At 43.2% G+C, this 23,615-nt stretch overlaps 1 protein-coding gene across 1 annotated transcript in view; it reads left to right on the top strand.

Annotated features, from left to right (window-relative positions):
- Positions 1-23,615, top strand: part of LOC120225274 (usherin-like) — a 54,526-nt gene that overhangs the window by 26,619 nt on the left and 4,292 nt on the right. Inside the window, exons 4-9 of the mRNA XM_039223522.1 lie at positions 1,703-1,941; positions 2,720-2,928; positions 10,708-10,884; positions 12,263-12,346; positions 16,704-16,948; positions 22,144-22,215. Of these exons, the coding sequence (XP_039079453.1) occupies positions 1,703-1,941; positions 2,720-2,928; positions 10,708-10,884; positions 12,263-12,346; positions 16,704-16,948; positions 22,144-22,215 (1,026 nt within the window). The remainder of the gene's footprint in view (positions 1-1,702; positions 1,942-2,719; positions 2,929-10,707; positions 10,885-12,262; positions 12,347-16,703; positions 16,949-22,143; positions 22,216-23,615) is intronic.

The raw sequence follows: 23,615 nt of genomic DNA on the forward strand, positions 1-23,615 counted from the left end.
ACAAGTTGTGCAGATGCCACTATGGTATTATAAATTATTTAGACCAATTTAGGGGACAATTTGGGTATGTACGAGAAATCCTCTGAACCCAGAGTGCCAGGTATGGAAACACAATTTCAAAAAATAACTTGCAAGGAAAGAGGCCTCGTTTTGAATGTTAAAGGAATATTAGCATATTTTCTACAGGGCTTCGTATTCAATAAATATAGATGATGTAAATACAATCAACCCTTGATTATCCACGGTTATAACATGATAATATTAATAAACTAAAATAATTTATATTTGGAGTGCATTGTATGCATTTTTTAAATAGCAGATAACGCTTCTTAATTATATGTTGCTTACGTCACTGTGGAAATTCGTTTCCCAGTTTCTGAACTCTTCTGTTCCAAAGAGTTCTTAATGAAACCACAATGAGATAAAATATGTGCTCTAAATAAACCAAAAAGTTCATAATGCAACAAAGATGGTTGAAGAAAAGGCTACGATATTTCCTATAACCCAACACCCTCTGAAGAAGAGATGGACTTTCAAGCTCTTAGATACCCACTCTAACATGGATTTGAGGGAATTTTTGGCCCCCAAATCACATGCAGGTAACAATAGCAGAATATGGACTTTAGTGAATACTGACTAGAAATATAATTCAAATACAGATTTTGTTTTTGAAAAGGCATTTTTCTGAGGGCCACAGAATTTGATTAATATTGTGTGTATTTTCCATTTCTGGGAATGCTAAACTGGTGCAGCCAGTCTGGAAAACAGTATGGAAGTTTCTCAGAAAGTAAAAAATAGAACTACCCTACAATCCAACAATTGCACTACTAGATATTGACCCAAAAGATACAAAAACACTCATTCAAGGAGATATATGCACCCCAATGTTTTTAGCAGCATTATCTACAATAGCTAAATTATGGAAAAAGCCCAAATGTCCACCAACTGATGAATGGATAAAGATGTGAGGTATATATATGTGTGTATATATTGGAATACTACTTGGTCATTAAAAAGAATGAAGTCTTGCCATTGACAACAACATGGGTGGAGCCAGAAAGTATTATGCTAAGCAAAATAAGTCAGTCAGAGAAAGACAAATACCATGTGATTTCACTCTCATGTAGAATTTAAGAAACAAAGCAAATGATCATGGGGGAAAGGAGAGAGCTAAACCAAGAAACAGACTCTTAACTATAGAAAACAAACTGATGGTCACCAGAGAGGAGGTGGGGGGGGGGGATGGGTTAACCAGATGATGGGGATTAAGGAGGGCTCTTGTGATAAGCACTGGGTGATATATAGAAATGCTGAATCACTAAACTGTACACCTGAAACTAATATTACACTATATGTTGACTAACTGGAATTTAAATAAAAACTTAAGAAAGTATATTTTGTGTGTTTTATGCTATATTCTAATATCTTTCTATGGTGATAAATAATATTGTGACTCGTGATCTCTATCCTGTTACCTCAAACTTCTAACTATTATACCATTACATTTTTCACATGTTTAAGATATGCCTCTCAAACTGGATTGGCGATTCCTCCAGGGTAAATACTATGAAATGCCACAGTGCATCTCCCAGGGGACCCAGCATGGCACTCCCTTCATAGGAGGTGGGATACATGGTAAACATTTATCTGTTGTCTGTGACTTGTGACACTGCCTCACCTTGTGTCCTCTGTCTTCCTGCAGCTGTCTGAAGGCACGGCCACACAGCAGACTCTTCACAGCCTACAGCCCTTCACTACATACTCCATTGGGGTGGAGGCCTGCACTTGCTTCAATTGTTGCAGCAAAGGGCCGACAGCAGAGCTAAGAACTCCTCCTGCTCCGCCCTCAGGACTGTCCTCTCCTCAAATCCAGATGCTGTCCTCAAGGACAGCTTCCTTCCAGTGGAGTCATCCTCTGTACCCCAATGGTGTCATTCAAAGGTAGTGGGCCAACATAAGACATGTGTACAGACTTACAGCTACCCAGCTCTGCCCAAGGAAGACTTGCTGATTGAACAAATACCTATAGCAAAATAGACAAATAAACTGACTTGAGTTGCTATGTTCCCTGCAATGTGTTTCAATCATAAAATCAGCTAATGATAGAAAAGGAAACAACCACATTGTCTTTAAATAAGAAATATGTTGCAATGTGTTTGCATCCATTGAAAGAGTATGTTCCTCCCCATGGTTCCTTGGAATTATTCATTCTGTGGGAGTCGGCTGGAGCATAAGAAAGTTCTGTGGTTAAATCAGAATTTGCCTGATCTAATTTAAAATGCTGTAAAGAACCACTGTTTTTAAAAAAAAAAAAGAGAGAGATTTCACTCAAAATAATCTGGAACAAAAGGTGCTGTTTGTTTGGTTTTTATTTATTTATTTATTTGAAAAAATATATATATTCTTTATTTTCAACAGAGGAGAGCACTTTTATCGCTCTTCTCTGAAAAGAGAGAAATCTCTTATCTCTGCCAACAAGGATTGCTAGTTGCTGGCTGGACAGCAACCTGTGTACACATGTGACTTTTCTTGTCACTTCTCGGGTTACATCTGCTGCTCACTTCCAACAGCATTCAGTAAAGTGTTTCGGAGAGCCGTTTCCCACAAATGGAAATCTGAAAGGGCTTGTAGCGCCACGAAAACCAAATGTCTCTTCACAAAAGATACCCCATTTTAAACGAAAGTTAAGCTAATCTGATTGCCTGCTCTCTCGTTCTAGCTATGAGCTTCAACTCTACGTGGCTTGCGCCCCGGATTTAGCCACTCCGTGCACTCCCAGCCAAATAAAGACAAAGTATGTGGGGCTGGAGCAGACAGCCAGCCTTGGGGACCTCCAGCCTTACACCACCTACAAGCTGAGGGTGATGGCCCACAATGAGGTGGGCAGCACAGCTTCTGAATGGATCAGCTTCGTCACCCAAACAGAATGTGAGTAGAAGTGATTGCCACCATCAGCCGGAGAGGCAGGAGCCTTGTGACGAAAAGTAGGGCAACTGGCATTTTTAAAGGATTGAGTGAGTTGCACTGTTTACCACTGAGACATCGATGAAGATGTCTGTTGGGTGGGAAAATGTCCATTGGATTGAAAAACATGAAGATTAAGTACAAATTTAAGAAGATTTTTCATGTAACGATGGGGTGAAAACCAATTCAGAGGAAATCAAACAAGGATGAACATAGACAAACTGGAAATTGGGGTTGATATTTATTTGTTTGCTTCTTAGTTTGCCACTCTTTTTCTTTTCAAGTTATGTGGCATAATCCAGAAAGCATTTCCAGGGAGCAGTGAGATATGGCCTGTCAAGAAAAGCAGAAGGGCAATTAACCAATTAATTGGGGCCTCCTTACGTTTCTATAATATGATTTCTTTTTGGAACATATAAGGCATATGTGTCTACTGTTCAAAAATGACAAATAGGAAAACAGGCGGCTGGCTGGCTCAGTCGGAAGAGCAGGCAACTCTTGATTTCAGGGGTCATGAGTTCAAGCACCTTGTTAGGTGTAGAGATTCCTTAAGTAAATAAACTTTAAAAAAATGAAAAATACCAAAAGTATTAAGAATAAAATAAGTACTTATAGTTAGAACCAGATGCATCGTTTGCAGAGCCCAGTGGAAAGAGAAAGTATAGGGCCCTTGTTCAAAAATCACTAAACATTTCAAGACAGTGACAGCGAAGCATCAAACTAAGTCCCTAATTCTTTTATATGAGGGGTGAGGGGCACTGTGGGGCTGTGAGAGCTCTGTGCCCGTAAAGCCAGTCCTGCTCATAATCCCACCACTCAGAGGCAACCACATTAGTATTTCAGCATAAGGTATTTCTTTAATCTTTGTCTCATGAGCAGTTCCTATTATGTGTCTGAGATCACATTCTAATGAAAATTCCATAGTCTGCTTTTTATTCTTGACATTATTTTACTTGCATTTCCCATAACATTAAAGACACCTTAACTACCAAGTTGATTGGCTATATAGTTTTCCATCATACGTATCATGTGGGCCTTTGAGTTCTAATATTTTTCCTTATAAATGATAAGAAATTTCTTTGCGTACCAATCTTCGTATGTCTAATTATCATCAAATTAAATTTTGACGCATGGAATTTACTACATCAGGAATGTAAATATTTCAGTCTTTGGATTCTTCCTGCAGGTTGGCTTTCCAGCCACATTGCATCAAATTATAATCTCATTTTCAGGATTTGGCATCAGGGTTTGTTAAAGTAAGAGTTATATAAGCATGAAAGGCGCTGGACTTAATGTGTCTGAGCGACAACATGGCACATGTTAGCAACCGGTCACTCTTAGAACTTGCTTGTTCCTAGTTACACATAATCAACATAAGAAGCCGACGAAGGATGTGCTATTATCCAAAGTTTCCGAAGAGGGAACTGAAGCAGGACTGTGATTCCAAATGCCAATTCCAAAATGCCATTCACAAGACTGGAATCTGAACTGAGGCTCTGGGGGCTGTACAATGATGTGGCCCCAAGCTAAGGTCAGAGCCGAAGTCACTTGCCAGTTCCCACCCCTAGAAAGTGCAAGTATCCTTTGAATTCGTGATCACCCTGCTGAGCGGCACCCTCAGTACCACTATGTTACCCTGTTCTCTAATGAAGATTTTGGACCCTCTCCACCCTCCCCAAACCTTCCACCTCCTCCCGCGCTTACCCACTGCACACCCCTTCTGTCGTCACCTGCCTCTCCCTATGTTCTCTGCAGAACTCCCTGCCTCCACACTCACGGGAACCGAGAAGTCACCGGTCAGTAATTTGCTCCCTTCCCACCCACCTGCAATTGACTTCATTTCTGTCTCCAACAAGGAAGGTTGGTCCTTCTTCCTGGGATAATCCCACCACCTGTGCTTTGAATCCCACCCCCTTCCCTGCTGAGCACCCTCCTCCTCTCTGCAATCTTCAGTGTACCCTGGATACAGGCACACTTTTCTCCAGTGCCTGGGTGGCTCAGTCGGTTGAGTATTTGATTCTTGATTTTGGCTCAGGTCATGATCTCATAGTGGTGAGTTTGGGCCCCACATCAGGCTCCAAGCTGAACCGCTTGGGATTCTGTCTCTCCCTATCTTTCTGTCCCTCCCCTGCACACACTCACTCACTCTCAAAGTAAAATATAAACATGAGAGTCACAGTTCTTTCTCTCCCTCATTTCCCCTCCCACACTCCTCCCTTCACAGCAAAACTTGTCTGAAGGATGCTTTCCGTGTGCTTTGCCCATTTTCCTTCTTCCCACTTACCCTTTAACATCCTCCGGACTGCTTTTCACCTCGTCCCTGCGTGAAAATCTCTTCCTAGGTTTGCCCTTGGCCTCCACAGTGACCATCAGGGGGTATTTTTCGGCAGCACTCACTCTCAGTGGCTTCTCGGGAACATTCAAGGCAGAAACCCTCAGTCCTTTATTAAAAAGCAGTCCCGGTGCCTGGGTGGCTCAGTCGGTTAAGCGTCCGACTTCAGCTCAGTTCATGATCTCACAGCTCGTGGGTTCAAGCCCCGCATCGGGCTCTGTGGTGACGGCTCGGAGCCTGGACCCTGCTTCAGATTCTGTGTCCCCCTCTCTCTCCGACCCTCCCCTGCTCACGCTGTCTCTCTCTCTCTCAGCAATAAATAAAAAACAAACAAACAAAAAAAAAGCAGTCCCCCTGGGGCTCCTGAGTGGCTTGGAGTCGGTTAAGCCTCTGGCCCTTGGTTTCTGGTCAGGCCACGATTTCGGGGCTTGTGGGTTCCAGCCCCATGTCAGGCTCTGTGATGACACTGCAGTTTATAAATAAATATTTTTTTTAAAATAAAAACAGTCCCCCTAGTTTCTACGAGTGTCTTCTGGCCTCCCTTCTACCTCTGTGGCTATTCAGCGTCAGTCAGTCTTTTGGTTTCTCCTACACCAACCAAGTCTTTTTCAGTCTCAGTCCTAAACTTTCCTCTCCACCTTTCCCTCGTCTCGTCTTCCCTCCTCAGGGAGAGAGTTCATCTCCTCAGAGGCTTCAGCTCCAAAGGCTGACACCCAGAAGGCCACTTGCTCCCCTGTGCCCTTGGCTTTGAAACCCAGCCCCCCCACACCCACACCCCCCTTCCTCACCTCAGTCCAGACGCAACAGCCCCAGACACAGCTGGCATCTTTCCTCATAATCTGCTCCCTCCAACCCTTCAGCCCTCACTTGTGCCACATTACTCCGGCCCTGGGCAGTGGGTCTGAACACCCAACAGGTGTTGTTCTATGAGTGAGTGAGTGAAATGCACCCAAAACTTCTCACGTTTATTGTCAGTGCCACACAATCTGCATTCTTCGTCACTTGCTCCATAATCCAAAGTGCAGTGGTGCTCAGTAATATCTACCGTGTAACCGTAATCGGGGTGGAGGGGTGCAAAAGCATCCAGCTCGGGGCAGGGGGCCACTAGCCACCGACACAACCCGGAAGCAGAGAGGTGTGAGGGGTGACACAGGAAAGGAATTTATTTCAGTGAGGCCACCAAGCATTCGAAGCCTGTCTCCAAAGTGCTGAAAACACTTCCAGGCTCCTGTGAGGAAAACGCGGGACAAAGGTCGGTGGCGACACGCAGGTGGGCAGTACACGTCAGGTCGACCATTGTCTTGGAGTCAGTCACACGAGGCACATGGGGTCTCGGGGTCTCACTGGCTCTGGGTGGCTCTTATTGCTTGAGGGGGTGGTTTCCTTCTGATCACGGGGTGCTTTGCCTGCCCCGCCTTTTGCCTGAGTTAAGAGATAAGCTGGAAAGGATTTAATCCATTAGAAAGTACATACTGAAGTCAACATGGAGGTAGTTGAAGTCCTCTTTCCTAATGTGCAACCTCCTTCATCTTTCTGCCTGTTCCTCTCACTATTCTCCCTTCACAAAACTGAAAGAAACCGTGAGGAATACTTAGGCCTGACGGGAAGTCACAGTAAGAGGAATTCTGACCTACTAATAAAGAATGCTACTCTGTACAAGGAGAAGAACAAGACATATTCACCACCCTTGAGAAGCGGTTCCCCTTCATAATACATCCATAAGCCAGTTGTGTGTGTGTGTGGGGTGTGTGTGTGTGTGTGTGTGTGTGTATGCGCGTGCGTGTGCGCACGAGTGTACTGGCCAGAAAGCCCGGCCAAAACAGCTCTGTGAAGTTTGCAGTTTTCATAACCAATTTTCTTTTTGTCATCAAGCTTAGTTTTGCCAGATTTTTTTTATCCTTACACTGGAAAAAACCCAAAGTGAACAGATTTAAGATTTCCTTCCTTTCTCCGGGCACTTGAGTGGCTCAGTCGGTTGTGTCTGACTCTTGATTTTGGCTTGGGTCATGATCTCACGGTTTGTGAGTTTGGACCGGCATCAGGCTCTGCACTGACAACATGTAGCCTGCTTGGGATTCTCTGTCTCCCTCCTTCTCTGCCCCTCCCCTGCTTGCTCTTTCTCTCACACACATACAATAAGTAAACATTAAAAAATAAGTAAATGAAAAGATTTCCTTGTTTTCTGTTCTTTCTTTACATTGAAGAAGTAACTCCAAACTGGAGTAACACAAAGGGAGAAAGGGCTCACTTAATTCACTTTACTGGATCCACAGACATGGAAAAATACAGTAAATGATGGGCTATCATATGGGTTTTCTTTTTTTTTTTATGTTTATTTATGTATTTCGAGAGAGAGAGAGAAGGGGAGGAGCGGAATGAGAAAAAGAGAGAATCTCAAGCAGGCTCTGAACCAGCAGCACTTGAGCCTAATTTGGGGCTCCAACTCATGAACCATGAGGTCATGACCTGAGCTGAAACCAAGAGTCTGATGCTTAACCGACTAAGCCACCCAGGCACCTCTAGCATACGGGTTTCCAAACATCATTCAGGCTACTTTTAACTCATTATGTACATCAGAAAAGAAAAAAATATGGATCAGAAATACAAACCACAAAGTACTTCTAAAATATTGTTTGTGATTTTTTAGAAACATAGGTCTGGAGAGGTATTAACAATGCATTCAGCCTCCTCTGCTTTAACTACACCCTCAGCATAAGAACCGAGGTCAGACATAGTTTAACTGCTGGCTTTCTTAAGAGAAAAATGTCTGATTGGAAGTGCTTGCCAATTTCCGTGATGTAAATACTCCCACCGTGGCTGATTTCAATTTTCCAGTGAACACAGATCTGGGAAGAGTGACTAGTGTTGTCCTCCTCTGTAATATTTCCACCATCCAGACACAATAGAAGGAAACCACCTCAAGAGCCTAGATAATAATACAATGTAGCAAAATCATTAAGGAGTTATGTTGAGTGTTTATTACCTTTGTTTTAGTATCATTTTCAGTTTACATGTATACTTTTTAATAATGGCTGAGTTTAATAAATAAAATTTAATACTTACAAAATTCCTAAATATGTATCAATCAGGATGAGCCACCCACCACTACAGTGCACCCATAAACCCAATTCGTAAACTGTGCTCCTTGGAGTAAATGTGTATTGATTGTAACAAAGCAACATGGACTTTAGGGTGAGCAGGTCTGGGTTCAGATCCTTGGTCTCCTACCAACCACTGACATTAACCAAGTCATTTGGCTTCTCTGAACCTGAGTTTCCTCACCTGAAAAATTAGGAACTAACTCTTACAAGATCATTTTGAAGACTAACTGAGATAAAACACATCAAGTGCCAGGGGCATAGTGACTGTTCCCATTTTCTGTCTCCAAATCCATTATTCTTGGTTATTTTGACCTTCAATCACTCCTTCATCAAAGCTCCTATCTTTCTATTTTTATACTATTTACAAACCTCGTCTTTATCTGTGCTTGTTGTAATGGAGAGGAGATGTAGAAATCTTCTGAATTAAGTGACAGAGGGAAGCCACCGATAAATACAACACTATATTCCATTGTGATATTAGGCAACATTTGTATTGGAAAAACAGACATTAAAAGAGGGCTTGAAGGGCACCTGGGTGGCTCAGTCAGTTGAACATCCGGCTCTTATTTTGGGCTCAGGTCAAGATCTCAAAGTTCATAGGATCGAGCCCTCCAGTGGGCTCTGCACTGACAGCATGGAGCCTGCTTGGGATTCTCTGTCCTCCTTGCTGTCTGTCTTTCCGTCTCCCATGTGTGTGTTTATGTGTTTGTGTATGTGCATGCGCACTCTCCTTCAAAAACAGATAAGTAAGTTTTAAAAAATCAAAATAAAATAAAAGAAGGGTTGATAGCTCTTGTTTTGGTATTTGCAGAAATAGTTTCTTATGGCTTTATGAAAAGGTCTTGCTTTGAAAGATAAGAATCAAAGTTGTCTTTGTGGTTAAATCTTGTGATCACAAAATTATAATTATTCCTTATTTTGTTATATGTCCTAACATCAGCAACAGATGGGTTTAATTTCTATAGAAAAAAGGATATCCAATTTATTTCCACCACTCACTTTTTTTCTTTTCTTAAAAGCCAATTTAGTATATAGATGGATCTTAATGCTGTTACAAATGTATTGATTATTTTGGAGAAAACGAGATCTCATGAAATAAATCTCTTCTGACTTGACAAGATGATATGGTAACCCTTCATTTGTTTCTGCTAAAATTATTCATTTAAAAGATGAGGCTCAGTTAAGGATTGTTCTTCCTTTATTTTAGGAAGGAGCTGAAAAATGAAAAAAAGAACATGCCTGTAAAATGCACACCAAGTTGCTTCTATATCTGATATAATACTTAGGAGACCTAAACTTGATTATATACTAATGTACTATGCTATTGATTGATTAGTCAGGGCAATGAATTATTATACTCGAATTGCTGTTTGCAAGGCTTTTTAACTATCTTAGAAAATAAACTAACGGTTCAAGAAAAAGCTTTAAAAATAAATGGGTGCCAAAAGGACATAATTCACCATCTAAGCAGTTTAGTTTGGAGGAAAAAAAATATATTAACTTCATCTAGTCCTTGGGGCTTTGTAGCAATAAATATTGATTTGATATGAAAAATAGCAATCTACTGTAGTTAATAGTGTTAAGGATACTTCAGCCGTTAAAAGAAGGAAAATACAACAAAATATGAGCTCCAGGGTTATGTCGGTAAGCGCAGCCATTGTATGTTAATAGTTTTATTTCATAAAACACTGCTTTTCATTGATTTTTTTTTTGGAAAGCAGATGCAATGTTGCTGAGAAAGCATTTCATACCTGTTCCCATTGGTTTTCTTTTCACCCCCAATGCCAGGGTTATTTTAAAACACTGAGGAAAATATGAAGGGTTTCAGCAATGCCAATTTGAGGGAGGTGTTGTATTATATATATATATATATATATATATATAATGTGTTATATAAGGTGATATATATATATATATACACACACACACATATATATACAGGCCAGCTCAGTCAGTAGAGCAGGTGACTCTTGATCTTGGAGGAGTAAGTTTGAGCCCCACGCTGGGTATAGAGATTACTTAAAAAAGGAAAATTTTAAAAAAAGATACACACACACTCTGAGACAACCATTTTTACATTTTTAAGTTTGTTTATTTGAGAGAGAGGTCGAGAGAGAGTGCAGGAGAAAGGGAGAATCCCAAGCAGGCTCTGCTATCAGCACAGAGCCCAATGCAGGGCTTTCTTGAACTCATGAACCATGAGATCATGACCTGAGCTGAAGCCAAGAGTCAGACGCTTAACCAACTGAGCCACCCAGGGGCCAACCTCTGAAGTTACCATTTTTAAAATGTACAACTTTCTTCCAACAGTGCCCCAATACAGAGCCCCATTTTTGGTGGACAGCAATTTGTCTCTGGTGCATATAGACTGGAGTGGCTCCTTCCTTCTGAATGGCCCACTGAAGGAGTTCGTGGTGACCGATGGAGGCCAGCGTGTATACAGTGGCTTTGACACCACCCTCTACATACCAAGGACGGCGGACAAAAGTTAGTTTCCGACTCCTATTTCATAGTGTCGGGAACTCTGTGTCCCAGCTTTATGAGATATTCGGTCTGAAAGGTGACCAGCAAGTGCTCCTCATTAAAATGTCTGGGTGGAAGTGGCCACTTCTTGTGGACATGTTGCAGCTCTGAGTAAATAAAATTTCCCTTCCCGTTGTCTGCTATGTGTTCCCATTATGATGCAGTCGGAAGGCAAGCACTGTCTTTATGTGATGTGAGTGTCCCCATGAAAAACAAGACTACAGGGCAGGCTGTGTCCACAAGACAAATAGCACCCACAGGTAGTCACTGGGTTTCCTGAAATAATACAATTTCAGGGACTTCGAGATTTTTCGTGATACATCCTCAGCCTACAAATAGAGACTGATCAGGCAATGACCATCTCCAACTCTTAGACCATGAGTGAGGGCTTTCCTCAACCATCCTTAGTATCCATTTCTCAACAACAACCCTTTTCCTTCGAAAACCAAACTCTTTCTGCCTGTTTAATTACATGCTCTTCTCTTGTTTGGTTTTTAAACTGAAATGAGAAAAGGCTTTCAAGGTACTAAGTATTTTCTCATGATCAACATGACCACAGGACAAATAGATGTGAAGCCATTTAAATCACTCTGGATTTCTGCAATGAATTCATTAATGGGCTTTTTGGTTTTTTAAATGTCCTTGAAAATATTATTTTTGTTGGTTAAAAGGTACAGATACATAATGAGATCTAGGATTGCATTTGTCACCTGAAGCTTATCCAAAACATTTTTATAATCCAGCTACACATTCTCCTGGTCACATTTCTCAGTCACCTAGGCAGCCGTTGTGATGAGCGGATGATCTCCCATACTTGGGAGATCTGGGTTCTACTTCTGGGCGAGCCTCTACCCAACCACCTGGGTGGCTCTATAAGAGCTGATTCCCTCAGGATGCTGGCTACTGAGAGAAGTATTTAGACCATTCGATTTCCAAGATCCTTTTGAGGCTCTTCTGCTTAGAAAGAAACTTTGGATCACATAGTGTGAAGTGCACCTTTGAGTTTTACCGGAATAGGTTTAGACCATATGCAGAATAAGATACACTGTGTTATATTCTTTACTCTTCTGATCATTCTTTTTTTTTTTTTTTTTTTGCGATATAAACTCTAAACTTCTTCTTCAGTTCTGTTACTTGTAAATATATACTATTATTACACTAATTATAGCTATTTTTCTTGGTAATTTGAAAATTAGAAATAAGTGTGTATATAAGATAAAACCTCACAACTTGTGCTGGAAACCTGTTCTCAGACTTTCCCATGCTATGATATATTGCTCTTCTAAAAGTCTGCCCACTATGTCTAGGTGTTGAATGACTAAGTCTTGTACCTTTTCTCTAGCTTTCTCTTTCCAGGTCATCTGCACTACAGATGAAGGAAGTGTTAAGTCACCTTTGGTCCAATATGATACCTCCACCGGATTTGGTAAACATTTAACGCATTATATTTAATATAAAACTCATTCATTTTGGGAAAGAGAGAAACATATGTTTGTTTATACACCTTTGTGCTAATGTGTTCATAGACTGTATGGAAGGAACTGTTACAAGACAGTTTTTTTTAAGTTCTCATGGAAATTACATTAAGTAATAAGTTAGGGTATATAGTATTCTTTTTTAAATTTTTTCTTCAAATTTTTACTTATTTTTGAGAGAGAGAGTGTGCGAAGGGGTAGAGAGAGAGGGAGAGAGAGTCTCAAGGAGGCCCCACACTGTCAGCTCAGAGCTTGATATGGGGCTTGAACTCATGAACTGTGAGATCATGCATGACCTGCGCGAAACTCAGATGCCCAACCGACTGAGCCACCCAGCTGCTCTGGGTATACAGTACTCTTACAATACCATGTCAGGGGCACCTGAGTGGCTTAGTCAGTTGAGCGTCTAACTTCGGCTCAGGTCACGATCTCACGGTTTGTGAGTTTAAGCCCTGCATTCAGCTCTGTGCTGACAGCTTGGAGGCGGGAGCCTGCTTTGGATTCTGTATCTCCCTCTCTGCCCTTGCCGGACTCACACTCTGTCTGTCTCTCTTACAAATAAATAGTTTAAAAAAATTTTTAAATATACCAAGTCATTGAATTGTAGACACAGAGGTATGACTAAATTCTCTCCTTGCCACAAATCCTCTCAATAAAGAGCTATACAACTTTGATTATTTTTTTTAAAAAGTGATTTATAAAGGAAATCAGAGAAAAGAGATCAGAGGAAGAGAGAAAATAGTCTAATGCCAATTTGTGTTAATCATAGTGATAATTCTGTAGATTCAGAGCCTAAAATGGTGAATTTTGGAGATTTTTCTCTTGCATTCTCTTTAAAAGATGGTGATTGATTGCCATTACCAAGTAATTTACCTGAAAAGATGAAATTGCCATTTTCATGGAGCATCTTTTAAATTGAGTTCTACCCAAAACCTTTGAATATAACATATATAATACTTTATAATTTCAAAGGGCGAGTTAGAGAAATGCCAGATCTTTTCCATTTGAACAGAATTGGGACCGATACCCTATTTTAAATTCCAGTAACTAATGTTATATTAAATTGGTATGCATGCATAGTTAGGTTTTCCTAAAATACAAATGTCCAAAAATTCTGAAACTCAAGTAAACATATATATTGTTATCAAGGATAATTTCAAGCACTAAAAAAGAAAAAAAAAATACGATTCTCTATTTCCAGACTTCACATGTCTGGACACCATGTAAAATTTTTTACAACACCTAACAGTCCCTTCCACACAGTCCATCTCATTTCATCTCACAGCAGCCGTGGATGGAGCAGGCTTCATTTGGTATTCTTTTAGCAACTCCGGTGTGTCCACAAATGGAGTGGACCAGTGGAGGCCTAAGGGACACCAAGAACTCACCCATGAAAGCCCCGCAAGATCCTGGCTAAGATGAAAATTTTAACGTGGTTTTTCTGTTGACTCCTGACCCCATCCTTTTTCCTTAGCAGTGGTTCTCAAATTTAAGTGTGCACACAAGTCATCTCAGCGCACTTGTTTATTATATAGTTTCCCAGGCCCACAGCAGAGACTCAAAAGCAACAGGGCCCTGGACTCCGCTCTTTGAACAAGCCCTGCCCATAACATTGTGTGTCAACTGCATTCAGGTTTGAAAAATTTTAAATAAATAAAAATAAACAAGCCCCGTCCAATGAATCTGGTAGAAAGGACTAGGATCACAACTTGAGTAGAAGCCATATAACCGAGATTGGTCCACCTCCAAATCCAGCCAGGCTGGTCTCCTAGATCAGTGGGAAGTATCTTCCCACGGGAGGAATGTCCTCTGACAGTAGTTCTGGGTTGGGGTTTTTCTTGAAGTCCACTGGCATTCCCTTCCTCATTGTCCTGATTTTACCTGATCGTAAGCTCTCCACAAAAGAGGGGAAACCTGTATTCCGTTCCTGAATACAAAGTGAGGTTTCCATTGATGAGAGAAGGGACACTGAGGACATGAGAAGATATGGAAAATTCCAAGATATATTGTCCATCTAATTTCCATAGTCAGTTTTAATTTTATGATGTAACTTTTAAAATGTTCCTGTTCCCTTGCCTGAGGCAGCCTTAAAGCCTGAAAGTCTCACAATCCTCATTTCCCTCCTCCTGATCTGAGGGCTGTTTTCTTTTTGAGGCTTCCCTTAGGCAGGCTGCCCTACATTCCCTTGTGTCCCCCCAAGCAAGGGGTCCACTGGGCCCATCAGATCAGTATCTGGAGTTACAGCCCTGTGCCACACAGAGGAAATTCAACTCTTCCATTGATAACCAAGGTTCTTTTTTGTTTTATTGAGGTTTTTTTCTTGTTTTGTTTTCTTTATTCAAATAATTCCTAATTAGAGGGATTCCTGTCTGCTGGAATTTGGCAGAGCTTTGACTCCAACCCTTCATTTTAGAGATGGAGAAGCAGAGGCCCAGAAAGGCAGAGTGACATTCACCACAGAACTATGAGAAGTCGAGTTAGGGTTAGCAAAGTAGGATTGTTCCTCTTACAGAGTTTGAAATGTAGTCTTAGTCACCTTCTCTCCCTCTCTTAAACTCTCCTACTGCAATTCTGAAGCCCTCCCCTTCCCTTCCACTGAAAATGTGAGTTTGAAGTGTCCCACAAGCCCACCCAGTCCTTGAGGTTGTGGGAAGGGGGAGTTTGTCCAAGGAGTGAAGAGACACTAGCAAACGTGTCTGTTTGCACATCTTCCTCTTGGCCGCGAGCCTGTGCTTTGGAAGAGCTGCTCCCTGGCTCCCAGCCGCACACCAGCCTGCACGCCCACTGCATGGGTGCCCAGACTCCTGGGCCGGCCTGGGGCCCAACTCAAGGTTTCGCTGCTTGGGCTGCATCAAACTGAACACAACCAGAGGAAAGGTTGAAATAGAAGAATTTTCTTTTTTAATTTTTTGTTACAAGTAAGGAGACAGGGAGATCACTCTGTCTCTCCATGGGGTTAGTATAGGAAGCTTTTATTGAGTATATTAAGGTGGGGGGAAGGGAGCTCACAGAAACATTTTTGTTTCATCTGTACATGCTTACCACAGCAACATGCTAGGGCAAATATCGTGTGTTCAAAAACTGGCAGAAAACTCCACCCATAGGATGAGAACTTAGGGTTATAATGAGCTAAAGAACTTCGAGAAGACTCGGGGCTTCTTGCCTAGGTCCTCATCCAGTCCTGCTCAGAGTGGCTCATGTAAGGGGCTGTCAGCACATAGCGAGAGGCTCTCAGGCGAAACATCTAGTTGGCTGTTTCCTGGGCTGTTTGTTCCTGGGCTGTTCCTGCAGAACTGTTCATTCTGCAAAACAAAATACGCTTCTTCCCAGCTTTTGTCCTAAATCCTCCTCCTTTCTGCCAGGAGTGTTCAGCCCTCTGGAGATGACCTCTGGAGATCACCTGGTGCTGCTCAGTCGGCTTGATCTCACTGCTGCATGCAGCCCTGTGGCATCCCCCATAAGCCTTTCTCTTGTCCGCCCCAGCTCTTCCCAGCTCCCCCCACACCCTAAGTCTTGATAGTGGTGGGATTCCCCATCCCTCACCCCTATAAGGCACAGGGCAGATGAATTCTCCGTAAACATGAGCCACTGTGATTAGCCTCGTGTGCAGAGAATTGCATGCATGACCTGTCACCACGTACATAGAAGTCAAGCATGAGTGGTCCTATTGCAAAGGATTTCTTTCCATAGGAAGCACTTGAGTGATGATTTGCAGAACTTTGGCCACGTCACAGAGAGGCCAGGGTACCAGAAATATAAAGACAACATGTTGGGAAGCACAGGCTGTTTACATCACAATAGAAAATAGGATCTAATGTCTCAAATCCGGTTTGCACAGAACTTCTCGGGATCAAGGCAGTTGCATGAAGGGAGGGGACCCCGGATCTCCTCAGCACAGACCGTGTGTCCCAGAGGGTCTCTGCAGCAATGCTGGTCAGCCTGGCCCTCCCCAGCATCTATCACCCAAGAAAAAACTCCACTCAAGACACAGGACAGTGAAACAAGCATTCCTCAAGGTTACTTGGTTACCGCCTTTAAAAGTCCCCTCCTCCTCCTCATCTTTCCCAGGAAGCTTGCAAAGGCAGTGGTGATTTCCATCCTGAGGCCCGGCAGCGAGGTCTCCTGGGGGCTGTAAGCTCCCCTTGAAGGCGCCCGGCACCGTTTCGGTGGCCGGAACACGAGTACAAACAAGCACCATGAGACAAACTGCTCTAAACTCCTTTCCAATTTACTACCAAACAACAGGGCGAGGGGTCACAAACTTGCCTTCTGAAATAACACCTCCCTTTCCTGCCCTGGGTTTTGCAGGCCTGGTTCTGTCACCTCCTGGAGAAAAGAGCGGATCGGGGAGGAAGAACACAGAGTTCTACAGCCAGCTATGGTTCATCGTGTTAATAGCAATGCTGGGCTTGATCTTGTTGGCCATTTTTCTGTCTCTGATACTACAAAGAAAAATCCGCAAAGAACCATATATCAGAGAGAGACCTCCCCTAGTACCTCTTCAGAAGAGAATGTCTCCACTGAGTGTCTATCCACCGGGGGAAACGCATGTGGTATGTCTCTGAAGGCGGGCCCCCATTCCCTCTCCCGCACTGGAACGCTTGCACTTCTGTAGAAGGAAATGTCTCCAGAGTCATAATAACAAGGGACTAGATGACAGTAATGTTTGACAAAATATGGGAACCACGGGAGGCTAATAGTGACCTTATAAAAGAGGCCCCCAGAGCTTTCTTGTCCCTTCCTCCATGTGAGGACACAGCAAGAAGACAAGACCCCCAGCTGTGAACCAGAAAACAGGCACCTGACAGACATTCAATTTACTAGCATCTTGACCTTGGACTTCCCAGCCTCCAGAACTTGAGAAATAATTTCTGTTGTTTAGAAGCCACCCAGTCTATGAGATTCTAGTCAAGCAGCCCAAGTGGATGAAGACACCTGGGAAGCTTTTAAAAATGCCATTGCCTGTGTCTTATCCCAGAAACTCTGATTTCATCACTTTTGGGTGGGCCTGGGGATTGGTATTCTCTTGTTTTAACTCCAAAAGTGATTCTAAGGTGTAACCAGGGATGAATTTTTCTGCTCTAACACCGTCCATCAGAGGATGGTGGAGAAGAGCTGTATGTTGAAATCACTAGAGGAACTTACAGATTATATAATTGTGCAACTTGGAGGGATTAGCAATAAATAAGAGGTCTAGGGAGAGAGTAAAGTGCAAGTGGTGGTCAGTTTGTCCCCTGGCTGTGACACTCCAGGCCACTGAGGATGGGTGGCTCCTCATAGCTGGTGACCACCCAGTCCCAAGATAGGAGGTCACGCAAAGGTCTAGGTGGTGAGGTCACATATACGGCGGTGCAGGGAGATCGTGGCCCAGAGCACTCATTGAAGGGGAAATGGTGACTGCGAAGGTGCCCTCTGTGGTGTGAGGCCATGTCTACTTGGAAGAGGAAAGGCTGAAAATTCTAATTCCCACCAGGCACCAGTCTTTTTTCCAAGCCATGTGCCCAGAGGGCTGCATCTGCCTGAGATGTCACCTTTTTGCCAGTTGGCACAAAAGTTCTATATGGACTAGTAGCCACTCTGTACAGCTAAAACTCTGATTAGCAGTTCCAGTGTGGGGGGAGTTTTTTCACAGCAAGCAACTCTCTGACACGTGGTGGGTGCCCTACAATTCAACTCAGTTCTGATACTCTCTACAGAGAGATGGCATCAGATTTCATGAGTTAAGGTTCAGTTCCACAGGATGGTCCCCTCCCCACAACTGCAGACACTGGATCCCAAGTCCAGGTTGTTACTCAGGCTTCTGACAGACCAGCTACAGATTGGAGTTTCTTTCTTTTTTTTCTTAATGTTTTATTTATTTCTGAGAGAGAGAGAGAGAGAGAGAGAGAGAGGGAATGAAGGAGAGAGAGAGAGAGAGCAGGGGAGGGTCAGAGAGAGACACACACAGAATCTGAAACAGGCTCCAGGCTCTGAGCTGTCAGCACAGAGCCCGATGTGGGCTCGAACCCATGAACTGTGAGATCATGACCTGAGCCAAAGTAGGATGCTTAACCGACTGAGCCACCCAGGTGCCCCTACAGATTGGGGTTTCTAGTGACCTCTCCTTGGATTCAGTTAATTTGCTAGAATGACTCACAGAACTCAGAGAAACATTTTGCTTACTGGAAACTCAGTTTATTATAAAAGAAGAAAACTCAGAAACAGTCAGATGGAAGAGATGCATAGGGCGGGATGTAATTGAGGCTTTATCACTTAGCCTTGATTAACTAAATTACTGGTCATTGGCTACTGACTCAACCTCCAGTCTCTCTACCCTCCTTAGAGGTGGGGGATGAGGGGAGGTTGAGGGGGGACTGAAATTTTCACACTCTAATCATGGATTGGGGCTGCTGATAACCAGCCCCCATCTTTAGGTAGTTCCTCCAGAAAATCGCCTCATTAGCATAACAAAAGACACCTTTGTGGCTCTCATCTCTTAAGAAATTCCAAGGGTTTCAGTAGTCTTGTGCCAGATATTGGGCTGAAGGTCAAATATATATTTATTATAAATCACAGTATCACAGCAGCACCAAATTAAGCACAGAAGCCTAGTCAAACTTGTTGAGTTCTAACACTTCAAAAATTAGAGAAGAGTCAACCCAATAGCATTGTGTCCCATCCACATCTCTTCATCTGTCCAGGACACAACAATAAACAGTGGTTAAGGCACTGACAAAGATGTAACATGATGCCCAAGTGGTGAAAATGGGGGGCACAGAGGGGCAGTCATCCCTCTGAGGCCCATGGTTTGTGTGTGGAGCCAGGAACAGCCAGGGGACAGGGACTTGGTGGTGGAGAAGTGGAGATGATGCCTCCCATAGTTCAGGCCTCAGCTCTCACCAGCTACACGTCATCCCCTCTCCTTGCTCTTGGCCTTCCAGCCTCCTTCCTCCCTGAGCACATCAAGCCCCTGCTCTCCTTTTGAATGGCTCACACACTCACTTCACTCAGGTCCCTGCAGAGATGTCACCACCTCTTCTGTGTGAAATAGAATTCTCTAGCTTTTCCAGAGCACCATCACTGCATGACATCACGGCAGATATGCTTGTCTGACTCATCAAATAGAATGTAGGCTCCCCAAGGGGAGGGGGGTTTCGTGGGCCACTTACTGCTGCACTTTGACACCCAGAACAGTGCCTGGCATCAAATGTTTGTGAAATGAATGAACGTGGAGTGGCCAATTCAAACCATCAGTCATTTGCTTGTGTTCAATGTATACTCATCAAAAGACTCTCACTGAAGAGCAGATACTGTGAAGTTTTTCCTTGTTGAAGAGTAGTAACTTTCTCTCTCTGAGGAAGCTGTGTTCTTCTTTTTTTTATTTTTTAATGTTTATTTATTTTTGAGAGAGAAAAAGAGGCAGACTGCAAGCGGGGCAGGGGCAGAGAGAGGGAGAGGGAGACACAGAATCCGAAGCAGGCTCCAGGCTCTGAACTGTCAGCCCCAACATGGGGGTCAGACTCACGAGCCATGAGATCATAACCTGAGACAAAGTCAGATGCTTAACTGACTGAGCCACTGAGGTGCCCCTTGGAAGCCACGTTCTTAGACAGAAGACATCCCCCATGTCTGGAATTCAGAAGTGCATGGAAGGGCCAACAAGGCCTGAGACATATCTGGCTTGGGGACATCAGCTGAGTCAACCCTGGGGTATATAGAGTGCATGGAGAACATGGAAGGAAAATTCCAGAGCTCTGCTGGGGACATCTACTCCGTAACATGAAGTGTCCTTCCGGGAAAAGCTACCCAAATACCACTAGCATCTGTAACTCATTTCAGTGATCCAATCTCCTGTCTCTTGACTCAAACCCTACAGGCAGGTGTCACTGCCTCATAATCCTTGCTGAGGAGGAATCCAGTTTTGCCCAGTTGGCTAACTGAGGGGTCAGGAAGCAATCACATCATTCCAAATGGAAGCTACTTTGGATGGTACCACTGTTCATGGTTGTCATGAGTCTCGGCAAGCTTTGTTCTGTCAAAGTGAGGCCCAGGAACTATCAGTATCAGCATCACATAGGAGCAGGACCTGAATCTCCTGTGGAAGAAACCAAAGACTCTGCCATTCCAACTAGCACTCAGGAAGCTGGTGCACGATAAAGTCGGAGAATAGTCATAACTGAGTTTAAAATGTAATAATATAATACAATTCCCATAAGCAGTAGGTATAGTCTTATAACCGATAAAAACAGGTTGGGGGATTGCATGATTCCTCTTAGATGAGGTATCTAAAATCATCAAATTCATGGAAGCAAGATAGAGTGGCTGCCAGGCTAGGGGAAGGGGAAATGGTGAGCTGCTAATCAACAGGCATAAAATGTCAATCATGCAAGACGAAGAAGGTCTGGAGATCTGCTGTATAACATTGTGCCTGGTAACAGTGCTGTGCTGTCACTCAGTCTGTTAAGAGAGTAGATCTCATGTCAGTGTCCTTACCACAATAAGAAACAAAACAGAACAAAACAAAACAAAAAACAGGTAAAGGCTGCTGATTAGCCCTTACAGTTCCTGCCAAACCAAACCCAAGCTGCTTCTGAGGCCAGACAGACGTCAACTGGGACAGGCAGACAAAAGAGTTGAAACACCTTACTCCCATGTACCCCTTACCATCAAGGGAAAGCAGGGTGGCTCCAAATTGGTTAGCTTTTGCTGGGTGGCCAAATGGGATGGGAGGAAGGGAAGGGGTGGGGGGTCTGGCTGGCTGCCCGAGGCTCTGGGCCCCCACACTGGCTCATCTTCAGCTTTGAGGGTATTAGTCACTGGTCCCAGAAGGTTAGCAGGGGGGATCTGGAGAGTCCCCGGGGCCCTGGGCAGTGTTCCCAGAACCCACTGAATCCTAAGTGAATCCCACCCAGGGAATAACATGGCCTTGCCGGCCTCCTACTGTTGCTTTTAGAAAACATTTTTGAACATAAGCTGTTGTCACAAAGTTGGGGACATAGAAGATTATCAGTGACGGGGAACCAAACTAAAGAGAGGCTACTTTGCATTATTAGAACAAAATAAAGATCTGTTATTGTGATGCATGGATCCCAGAATAAATGGGTAAGATTCTGAACAGGATCACGCTGGAGTCAACTGCTCAGGGCCTCAGATTGACTTTTACACTTGGGAGGTCAATGAGAGCTACCCCTGCAACACATGCCCACATGCGCGCGCGCGCGCACACACACACACACACACACACACACACACACACACACACACACGATGAGCTTCTATCCCAGGCACTCCTGTCCTCTGAATAGGTAAGAAACCCTTTGACACCAGACATAAACTGGCAAAGGATTTTAGGCTCCAATCTGAATTCACAGAGGAAACTGGGGCAGAGACACCAGGGAATGAGAGAGGCTTTTACAATTCGTTAACATTTTCAAGATCACGCAGCATAAAGTGTAGCAAAGTTTAAGTGCAAGTTAGACTTATAATTTACTTACTTGCCTAAAGATCCTCTCAGCTCTACAACACTAAACAAATCATGCCAGTAGAACTCACTTTAAATACTAAGCCATTACGTTCCACTCACCATGCAATTTTAATTGCAGAAATACACACACACACACACACACACACACACACACACACACAAAGCCTGAGATGCATCTCAAAACGATTGTATGATTATATTATTGTTGGACAAACACAAAGGATTTGTTTTATTGTAATTTTGTTTGTTCTAAACACTGACTAATGCCTCCCCATTTGTTCTCAGTTTGATTCAGTGGCTGATATATCTGATGTGTCAAGCAATGTTACCCTAAAAAGTTACACCATGCACTTGGAGGTACTTCATGTGTTGCATGAATGCATGATCTTTTTTTTGCATGATGTGTTGTCTACACGATGAAAAGTAGGAACATTTCATTGATTGGAACAGCTAAATCAAACCTCAGATATTTAGAGCACTTAGATTTTCTCTCTCTTTTTTTTTTTTTACAAATAGTTTATTGTCAAATTAGTTTCCACATAACACCCAGTGCTCATCCCCACAAGTGTCCTCCTCCATGCCCACCCCCCTCCCCCCCCACATCCATCAGTCCTCAGTTTTTGTCAGCATTCAAGAGTCTCTCATGGTTTGCCTCACTCCCTTTAACCAACAATTACCCCCTTCTTCTCCCCTTTGTTCCTCAGTTAAGTTCCTCCTAATCCTCCTATACGTGCAAACATGATATTTGTCCTTCTCTGCCTGATTTATTTCGCTCAGCATAACATCCTCAAGGTCCATCCATGTTGCTACACATGGCCAGATTTCATTGTTTCTCATTGCCATGTAGTATTCCATGGTATAGATAAACCACATCTTCTTGATCCATTCATCCATTGATGGACACTTAGGCTCTTTCCATGTTTTAGCTATTGTGGAGAGTGCTGATATGAACATTGGGGTACATGTAGAGCTCCTAGATTTTCTTATGGCACATTCTAGGTTCTAATCATATAGTGCCTTTGTCTTTCTGATGTTAATTCCATACATGATTTATTAATTTTTTAAAGAATATTTTTATTTCTTTCTTTACTTACTTTTGAGAGAGAGGAAGGGGACAAGTGGGGAAGGGGCAGAGAGAGAAGGAGACATAGAATCTGAAGTAGGCTCCAGGCTCTGAGCTGTCAGCATAGAAGTCATGACCTGAGCCTAAGTCAGACACTTAACCAACTGAGCCACCCAGGTGCCCTGTGATTTATTAATTATTAATTTTTTTAATGTTTATTTTTTAGAGAGAAAAAGAGAGATAGTAGGGGAGGGGCAGAAAGAAGGGGGACAGAGGATCCAAAGTGGGCTCTGGCTGACTGCAGAGACCCTGATGCAAGGCTCTACCTCACAAACCATGAGACTATGATATTAGCTGAAATTGGATACTTAACTCACTGAGCCACCCAGGCACCCCACAGGCCCGATTTATTTTCAAGGCTGAATCTTATAATGAAGAGAACAACATGAATGAGAAGAGAGGGTGGGAAGAGCCCATGTTCCTACACAAACCCAGAGATTTTAAAATATAATCCAACCATGCTCAGCTGGCAACCATGAGAGACCATTGTCAACTTTGGTCTGGGAAAAGCAGTGATCTCAAGGCACAGGCTCTGTGGTGACACTTGTGAAGGGATCACTTTGTTAACCCAGCCGCTATCACCTTCACCCCACCACTTTGCAAGGCAGTAAGCCCTTGTCTACAGGGAACAAGA

The sequence above is a fragment of the Hyaena hyaena genome, unplaced genomic scaffold (assembly GCF_003009895.1).
Source record: "Hyaena hyaena isolate Hyena2069 unplaced genomic scaffold, ASM300989v1 scaffold_1361, whole genome shotgun sequence".
NCBI classification, from domain to species: Eukaryota; Metazoa; Chordata; class Mammalia; order Carnivora; family Hyaenidae; genus Hyaena; species Hyaena hyaena.